Below are 9426 nucleotides of genomic sequence, written 5' to 3'. Positions count from 1 at the left end.
TGCCCAACCGCTGAGCCATACTGGCTGGGTAGACACTATCTTAAAGCCCTTGAGGTCAGTAGCCTGCCAGGGATCTCACTGGACTAAGTTCCTTCCTGGGGGCTCCAGGGAGGATCCTTTTCCTACTGTTTTGGGTTGTTGGTAGAATTTTGTTCTTTGTGTGTGTAGGACCGAAGTCCCTGTTTGCTTGCTGGCTATAAGCTGAGGGATGTTTCCAGCTCCTGGAGCCACCCACGTGCCTTGGCTTGGAGCCTCCTCCCTCCATCCCCAAAGCCAGGCGTGGAAGGTTGAGTCCTGGCAGGGCTTTGACTGCCTGCTCCTCTGGCCTCTCCTTCCCCCGCTGGGATAGGCTGTCTGCTTTTAAGGACTCACCCACATAGTCCAGGGGAACCCCACCCCAGTCTGTACCCTTAATTCCATCTGCTAGATCCCTTTTGCCTCCAAACCTACCATAGTCACAGGTTCTGGAGAGGACGGACTGGGCATCTTGGGAACATGATTCTGCTGCCCCGCACTGCCCAATATAACAACCGAGTGACCAGGGACCCTGTGCAGGTCTCTGGAATTCTCTCTGGTCCTAAAGCTGCAAAGTCCAGCAGGACCTAGGCCTCTGGAGACTGCCCCAGGCCACCTCCTCAGCCCCAGGGGTATGGCAGCTCAGCCTGAGAGGGCCCTCCCGGCAGTGAGCTGGGGTGACCTCCGGTTCCTTGCCCTTCACTCCTGATGTCCACCACCATTTGTTTTGTCCAGTTTTCCAGTTGTTTGGCTGGGAGAAACTGGGTCCATTACTCCCATGGGGCTGGGAGCTGACGTCTCTTATGCTGACTTATTTTCGTTTGCTCCTGTTTGGGTTGGCTGAGCATGGCCCTTCGCACTCCTATCAGAGGCCTTCCCAGCTGGGTGAGTTGGAGCTGGTTTAGCCCTTGTTTTGTCGAAAGCACTGGAGACAGGCAGCTGTGGCTTTTTACGGGGCAAAGCCTCTGCCCAGGCACGGGCTGCCCACCTCCTGGACTAGACCAGGTCTGAGAACGCAGGATTGGGTTCCCTCTGAGGGGTGCCACCTTTTGAAGTGGGTTCTGTGGGCCCTTTCAGGAGCCTCACGACCACCTGACAGCCACGGTGCTTTTCCGCCCTCAGCCTGTGGGGTTTGAGGTTTTGCCTTTTCCTTGCTCTGCCCAAACGGAATACATATTTTTATTTCTTGTTTTCCTTGTGATGTTCAGCTGCTTTCCAGGAAGAAAGCAGAAACACCCTGTGGATCCATCATCTTCAAACCAGTCTTCTCCATCTTCTTCCTGTCCGCCTGGGATCCCTGGAAGTTTCTGGTCTGCCAATTTCATCTTTCTTGTTTTCTAGTGCTCTTGTGAGTTTACTCTCTTAAAACACACCCCTCTCCTGTCACTTCCCTGAGTCGTGGTGATGGGTGAATGTGTAGGACCCATCTGCCACCTTGAACTGGATTCTCCCATATTTGATTCCCCCGCCTCACGCTGCCTCTTCCCGCCTGTGCACAGGCGCACAGTGGCGGCACCGCAGTCCTTGTGAAGGAAACAAAGGGCAGTGGGCTCACCAGCGAGTGTTCGGAAGCAGGTGGCTGCTGCACCAAGGGCCTGGGCCCGCTGACCTGACAGCTCCTGGGAGAGTATGACGGAGGCCTGAGGGTGGCGAGGCAGTGGCGGTCAGAGGCCCTGCATGGTTAATGGAGGTGGTGGTTTGGTGCTTGGAGGCACCTGATGTTTGAAAGTTGCCCCTCTCAACTCCGGGGGCTGTGGTTTCAGGTGCTGCTTGTCCAGCCCTCTCAGCCCCCAGGGGCTCGTTTAATCTCCGCCTGGGGGACCCTGGCTCAGCGGCTCAGGGCCCTGTTCTTGGCCCTCAGGTTTCCCTGCCACACACAACCCCCAGGACCCCAGGCCTTAGTACGTCCTGACCTTCAGAGCGAAGGCAGGTGCTGTGGGAGAAGGCAGTGACCTCGCCTGCCCAGGGATGGGCCTGGGGGACCCTGGCTCAGCGGCTGCAGGACCCCGGGTGCGGGACAGGAGAGCTGGGACCAGCGGGGCCTGCGGAGGGGAGGGCGGTCTTCCTCCCCGCGAGCAGCCGAAGCGCAGCAGGACCGCCCCCCAGAACCCCGCGTTTAAGTTGTGCTCTTTCCGCAGACATAGTGACTGCCCGCGGTGCGATGCGATCCAGGAGGCCGTGACTTCCGTACTGGGCCCTGGTTACGCCAGGTTTGAGAAGGCGCTGTCCATGTTCGCACCGGGCGAGAGGACGCCGAGACCTCCGAGACCCCCGCGATGAGCGAGCCCTACGTGAAGAGTGAGTGCAGTGGTGGGCGGGCCCTGGAGGCGCCCCACCCGCTCCAGCACCAGGTCTGAGTCCTCCCACCGGCCTGAGCACGCGCGTGGGCTTTGTCGCTGCAGAGCTGTCCACCATCCTGCTGGACTCCGTCACCGACAAGGACCCCCTGGTGCAGGAGCAGGTATGCAGCGCCCTGTGTGCCCTTGGGGAGTCGCAGCCAGAGGAGACGCTCAGCGCCTGTGAGGAGCACCTGCGGCAGCACGAAAAGGTGTGAGACCAGGGCACGCCTTGCCGTTCTTGGGGCGGGGCCTGTGGTGTGTGGACAGTGTATTGAGATTGGGCTGTGGGCGGGGCGTGTAGGGTCAGCTTGCTCTGGGGGTGGGGCCTGCACTATGGGGGCGGGTCGTTTGCTCTGAGGGCGGGGCGGGGCCTTGAGGTCTGAAGGGAAGGGCTGGGCACATAAGTCACTGGGCAGGAAGCTGAAGTCCAAGCTCTCTCCAGGCTAGGCACTAGGGGGGTAGAGGGGGGTCTGAGGGTTGGTACCATCCCGAGACTGGGTGTTCAGCTGCAGCTCCTGTCGCTGGCGAGCCAAGGCCTAGTGTGGCCATCCCCTTTCACTCACTGGCTGGAGACTGGATGGCTCTCCCTGCCAGGGTCTGTGCTGTCCCAACCAAGGGAGAGAAAGCCATTCATCAGCTATAATGACAGGAGCACGTGGACAGGGGTGGGAGGTGGGCACACCCTCCAGAGTGGGCTGCGGAGGAGGGCAGGGCCTCCTACAGACTTGGCTGACTTGTCAGAGGCAGGACAGGCTCTGGGGCTGCCTGTTGGCTGTACAGTGGTTCCCCTTATCCACAGTGGAGACGTTCCAAGACCCTCAGTGGACGCCTGACTGAGATGGCATTCAGCTCTGTACACACTGTTTTTCCTGTACCTACACGCCTTGCGCTTAGTGGGAACACGGCCTCTCTTTGGCATACCTGACGTCAGCATCACTAGTTTTGCGCTCTGTGGCCATTCCTAACTAAGTATAATAAGGGTGACTTGAACCCAAGCACTGCAACACCATAGCATTCGACCTGATAACCAATGGGTACTCAGTGCCCACTCGGCGGGGAGTGAATAGATCCTGGGGGCACGGACAGAGGGAGGACTCGCACCGTGGGCAGGGTGGCGTTTCACCACACTGCTCAGAGCGCCACACAGGATGGCAGGATCCGCTGCTCGCCATCGGCTCTTCGCTGGGCTGCACAGGTCGCCTGGGCCCTTCTGAAGACCAGTGTGCCTCTGTTATGTGCAAGGCATTAAGGAGGTCCTGAGGGCCAGGAAGAATGCTCCGTGTTGGGGCAGAGAGGGGTGATGTTTTGAGCAACCCCCATGGAGAGCGCTGGAGGCCCTGGCCGGGTGCCTGGGCCTTCAGCTCACCTTCCGGGCCCTTCCATGGCTTCTCTCCACAGCTGGCGTATCCTTACCGGACGATGGTCCTGAGGGCCATGGAAACGATTGTGAGCAATCACATCAGTGAGCTGGGCAAGGATGTGACCAGGGCCATCATCCTCCTGGCCTCCAGCGAGATGACCAAGGTGAAGGTATGTGCTGCTGGCCAATCCCCCTCAGAGGCCATGCGCTGCCCCTGCCGGATGTGGCCGTGGCTCAGGGGCTTCTTTCTCGCCCAGCATGCTAGCATGTGGGTTTGGGTCTGGCTGCCTCGGGGTTGGCCCCTCGGTTCTGCACACTGACCGCCCTCCTGGGTGGGGAGGGCCACCCTGTCATTTTAGAGGTGGAAACCGAAGCAGAAGAAAATTCCTAAGCTCTTGGGTGAATGGAGAGGCCCAGTGCCCGCATCCCGATGTTTGGGGGACGGAGCCAGGCTCAGCATGGGTCCCTTCTCCCAGAGCCGTGCTCCTTCTGCAGCGGCGCCTGGAGTGGGCAAGCGCTCACTGGGGAGCCTGAAAACAGCGCGACTGAGGACAGGCTGTACATTTTGCCTCTCGGGCAACTGCAGGGTGAGGGCCCGCACCCTTTTCCTGGCTGGGATGACAGGACACATTTTCTCTGGCGTTGCAGGACCTGGTTTCTGACTGGCAGCAGGCTGCCAGCAGCGTCCTCGTGGCGGTGGGCAAGCGCTTTGTTGGCATGGTGATGGAGGAGATGCTGGGCAAGTTCCAGCCCGGGGTCCTGCCTCACTGCTTTGTGGTGCAGACGTTAGCCAACCTCTCGGTCTTCAATGGTAGGTGTCGACTTGGCCTCCACCCCTTCACCCGCATTCTCGAGTGAGCCGTGAGTTCCTCTGAGCCCTGTTGGCACCTCGGTTCCTCCTGTCTCAGCAGCCTTGCCACCTGCCCTGGGCTGAGCAGAAAGAGCTCAAAGCCCTACAGCGTGTGGTGGGCACAGGGTGTGGGAGAGACAGGCAGGGGTGGTGCAGGGCTGCTGTGACGCCCGTCTGTTGCAGTGTTCGGCATGGTGCCCTTCCTGACGTCTGTTCTGAGCACCATGCTGCCCATGCTGGGCATGGCCAAGCACGATTCCATGAGGGTGGTGTTCTGCTGTGGTAAGTCAGGGCCTCCAGGGCAGCTGTGTCTTTAAAGGGTGGGTGCTGAGTGCTGCCTGACCTTTCCTTGACCTTTTGTCTTCAGGACCCCTTTGTGGGGGCCATGGGTCCTTCAGGCTTCAGGAGGAGGGCGGGACAGTGAGAGGAAGGGTGACTGGTCTCCCTGTGTCTGTGTTCTTGTCTTATGAGGACACAGTCCTGTTGTATTACGGTCCACCCCACCGTGACCACGTTTGAACTCATTATATCTGCCAAGACCCAATTTCCAAAAAAGGCCCTGTCCTGGGGGCTTGGACATGAACGTGGGGGAACAGTGCTTGCCCAGTGTAGTCCAGGAATCCCATCCTGGACGGTGCTCTGGGGTGGTCATCGGTTTGGAAGGGGCAGCACGCACACTAGGTGTGAAGCCTGTGTCCGCTCACCACTCACCACCCGGTTGCCACAGCCCTGCAGCGCTTCAGCGAGAGCACCCTTGAGTACTTGGCCAACCTGGACCAAGCCCCAGACCCCACAGTCAGGAAGGACACCTTTGCCTCCGACATCAGCAGTGCCTATGACACCCTCTTTCACCACTGGCTGCAGAGCCGCGAAGCCAAAGTATGCCTCACCTTGCTGGCCACCCCCTCCCCCCCAAGCCTGCCCACCCAGGCCCCTCCCACTGCCTGTGCTCCTCTGCTCTTCTGTGGGGAGGGATGGAGCTATCTGTGTACACCTGTCCCCATCCAGTGCCCTTCAGTCAGGTGGTGGGGATCTCATCAGGGAGGAGACGTGCCCTGTGCAGTCTCACCTGCAGGTCCCCTCAGAGTGCACTGATTTCTGAGCCCCAGTTGCCATGGACACCACCTCCCGTCCTCACCCCATGATGCCTTGGGGGAGGGCGAGACGTGGTGACAGTATGTGGCGTAGCCCCATTAGGACCCTGTCATGTGGTTTCCTCCCATCAGCCCTGGGTTCTTGGTGAATGAGCTCTTGGCCACTCTGTCCCTGGTGGGCTGTGAGCGTTGCCGCATGGTTTGTCCTGCTTCCCCGTCAGCTCCGGCTTGCTGTGGTGGAGGCCCTGGGGCCCATGAGCCACTTGCTGCCCAGTGAGAAGCTGGAGGAGCAGCTTCCCAAGCTCCTGCCCGGAGTCCTTGCCCTCTACAAGAAGCATGCCGAGACCTCCCACGTGTCCAAGGTGAGAGCTCAGCCAGGGTCTGGTAAAGAACATCCCCTCCGATGGGAGCAGGAGTGCCCTGAGCCGCTCAGGTTCAGCAGTAGTGGGGACCAGCCACATTTCTCCCCACCTGCACTGGACAGAAGCCGGGAACCTGTACTACTGGCCTCTCCCCATGTCCCCTTTCCTGATCCCTCCCCTCCCTCTGACTTGTAGAGGTGGGGGCAGGGCTGGGGGCTTCAGGCTGGACTGACGGCCCCTCTGCCCAGCAGAGCCTGGGCCAGATCCTCGAGGCGGCAGTGAGCGTGGGCAGCCGCACGCTGGAGGTCCAGTTGGATTCGCTCCTGGCCGCTCTGCACGCTCAGGTAGGCAGCAGGAGTGGTGCTCGGGGTGTGCCTGTGGAGGGCACACTGGCACGGGGTGAGTTGCAGGGAGCACTCTGGGGGGCCCTGGGAGGGCCTGGTCCAGGGAGAGGTGTGGGGGTCGTGGGAACTTGGCAGGGGCTCCTGTGTCACATGGACATGGATTAGGGGAAATAGTCTCTGACCTCAGTCGATGCCGAGAAAGGTCAGCTCTCAGTTACCCTTAGGACTGTCAGCTGCTGGGATCCGAGAGGACTTCCTTTAACCTGATAAAGTTTGTTTACCCACACCCTCCGCGTGCGTCCTACTGCGTGGGAGACAGGCACATTCCCATCAGGGCCAAGGGCATACAGACCCCACTCATCCCAGTTCTAGGAGGAGGGAGACAAATGGGACGTGTGGCTCGGTGAGAGGACGGACTGGCCTTACCATTGCTCCCTAGTCCTGGCCCCGCTTTGTGTGTCCCCTTGGTACTGACCCCCTTTTACTTTTATTTTTATTGTATTTTTTAAAAATATTTTTTGTTGATTTCAGAGTAAGGGAGAGGGAGATAGAAACATCGATGATGATGAGAGAGAATCATTGATCGGCTGTCCCCTATTTGCCCCCCACTGGGGATTGAGTCTGCAACCTGGGCCTGTGCCCTGACTGGGAATCGAACCGTGATCTCCTGGTTCGTGCTCAACCACTGACCCACACCAGCCCAGCTCTTCTATACTTTTTAAATCACATCTTTAAAAGTTTTTGGCCTCCAGTCAGGTAACTTACAAAGTGTGTGTTCATCACTGTTTATGGTATTGGTAAGGTTTCCGGTCGCAATGGGCTATTAGTAAGTTTTTGGGTAGTTGAAGTTATGTGTAGATTTTTGACTGCTCGGGGGTCAGCGCCCCTGATGCCGCGAGTTCAGGGGTCAACTCTATCAGTGACTGCTCGCTGGCCCTCCCGCCAGAGGGACCCCTGTGTGCGGCTGTGTTCTGTCTGTTGCTCACAGCTGTGTCCACCCCTAGAGCAGCTCCTGTCACCTGTGAGCACTCAGTGGTTCTGGTGTGGATGGCTGTTATCCAGAAACCATTCGCGTGGGCACTGAGTCAGTGCACTCCCTTAGAACTAACCAGACACATCAACAGCATTCCACAGATCACTGCTCTGTGGAAAGGACAAAGGAAAAAAAGAAGTCCTTTATTTTTTGGCTGTTTATGATATTTGTTTGCAACATAATTTTCACATCATCCTTAATCTGTCTTCTGTTTTACACTCAGGTTTCCTTATACTCAGCCCCTTGATCCCACACTTGCTTGTCAGATTCTCCTGTTTCCTTGTACTTGTATTGTTGAATCTGCCGGAATTTCTTTTAGGGAAAAGCGAGTGAGAATCCAGGTTTGCCTTTCTTCCTCGTGACCACCAATTTACATTAGTTACTACTGTAACTGGTGACTGTAAAACGTAGCACCTTAAACAGAAACTATGTATCTCACAGTCACTGGCCAGACACCCCAGAGCAGCTGCCAGAGGCTCTGATGGGGTCCTAGGTGGTTGCCCTCCCTGCTGGGCTGCAGACTCTGCTCCCACGGCTCCATCCCGTGGCTGCAGGCAGAGGCGTGGTTCCTGGCCGCAGGACTGCTTAGGACTGATTGAGAGTCCTCAGGACCTGGCTCTCCTCTTCCAGAGTGAGAGCTTCACAGCAGAGCAGGCAGGAGGAGTGCCTTTTGTGACCAGGTCAGGGCTCTACAATGGGGACCTCTAGTGTAGCTCCTGTTTCTCCAGCTCTGAGAACTGGCTGAGCACAAATGGGCAGGGCCTATGGGCCAGGGCTTCCCTGAACTGTCAATCACCTCTCTGGCTCACAAACTGGGCTCTACTGAAGCTGGCAAACTCCTTCCCCTCGAGACAGCCCAGCTGCATGCTCGGAAATCCCGTCAGCCTCCCTGTCCCGCCACGCCACCCCACCCCACCCCACCCCGCAGGTGCGGCCAGCCCATGACCTGCGCCTGGCTGTGGCTGATTTGGGTAGACGCCCAGAGCCCTCAGCAGTGTGTGAGCTGGGTGCTTTGTCAGGAGCACGTGGCCTGCCCTTCCGCCCAGCCAGGCGCGGGGCGGCAGTGCCATCGTTACCCCTGCCCCTCGCCGCAGATCTGTGTGCCTGTGGAGACTTCCAGTCCCCTGGTGACGAGCAACCAGAAGGAGGTGCTGCGCTGCTTCACAGTGCTGGGTGAGTGGCTGCCTGGTCTGGGGCTGGGCCTGGGCCTGGTGGCAGCCTCGGCGTGGGTCCACCTCTGCCTGGGCCTGGGTGGGGCTGCAAGGGCCTCAGTCCCAAGTGTGCCCCCTGCTGGCAGGTTTGGAGGTGTAGGCAGCAAGGAGCAGGGGCAAATCCTTACTGTCTGTGCGTTCCCCTGCAGCATGCTGCTCGCCCGAACGCCTGCTGGCCTTCCTGCTGCCCAAGCTGGACACCAGCAATGAGAGGACCCGCGTGGGCACCCTGCAGGTTCTGAGGCACATCATCAACTCAGCTGGTGAGTGCACAGGGCAGGGCCGAGAAGCTGGTGAGTTCTTTAGAAATGTTCCCAACTTCCGATTTTGCAAAATTGCAAACATTTTGAAAAGTTTGCCTCTGACACCGGCTGCAGATGCCGGATGCTGCATCCTGACCTCGGGCCTGAATGGATGGCCTCTAGTCACACGAGGAGACAGACCACGTCTGCAGCAGCTGCCTGGAGGACCATGGCTGGTTCCTCCAGGTCCTTGGAGTGGTGCTCGCTCCTTCCCTTTCTTCTGGCCTCACTCATTGTTACTGAAGAATCTGATGGTCGCACGCTGGTCAGCTGCCTCTTGGATGGGCCTTCGGGGAAGTGGGGCCAGCTGTCCTGTAGAATATCCCTAGGTCTGCTTGTGTCTGACGGTTTCCTCACAGTAGGATGGAAGGTTCCAGGTTTCCTGCTTTGATGGCTGATTTGCCCAGCATGGAGCTGGAGCCTATTTCGCACCGAGCTGTGTTCTCAGTGCTGCTTGAACTGCCCTGCTACCGCCTGCGTGCAGAGGCCACGTGAGGCCTGCAGTCCGTGGGCTGG

At 58.7% G+C, this 9426-nt stretch overlaps 1 protein-coding gene across 1 annotated transcript in view; it reads left to right on the top strand.

Annotated features, from left to right (window-relative positions):
- Window positions 1-2291: 2291 nt before the first annotated feature.
- MROH1 (maestro heat like repeat family member 1) overlaps window positions 2292-9426 on the top strand; it is a gene marked incomplete at its 5' end in the record, with an annotated part of 32797 nt that continues 25662 nt past the window's right edge. Inside the window, 10 exons of the mRNA XM_081111073.1 lie at window positions 2292-2313; window positions 2418-2563; window positions 3753-3884; window positions 4363-4525; window positions 4748-4846; window positions 5292-5443; window positions 5880-6020; window positions 6272-6364; window positions 8492-8570; window positions 8758-8871. Of these exons, the coding sequence (XP_080967199.1) occupies window positions 2292-2313; window positions 2418-2563; window positions 3753-3884; window positions 4363-4525; window positions 4748-4846; window positions 5292-5443; window positions 5880-6020; window positions 6272-6364; window positions 8492-8570; window positions 8758-8871 (1141 nt within the window). The remainder of the gene's footprint in view (window positions 2314-2417; window positions 2564-3752; window positions 3885-4362; window positions 4526-4747; window positions 4847-5291; window positions 5444-5879; window positions 6021-6271; window positions 6365-8491; window positions 8571-8757; window positions 8872-9426) is intronic.

This window comes from Myotis nattereri (genome assembly GCF_964212035.1).
Source record: "Myotis nattereri genome assembly, chromosome: 17".
Classification (NCBI taxonomy): domain Eukaryota; kingdom Metazoa; phylum Chordata; class Mammalia; order Chiroptera; family Vespertilionidae; genus Myotis; species Myotis nattereri.
Note: the sequence above shows the minus strand (reverse complement) of the source record. Positions and strands in the feature narration are given on the sequence as shown.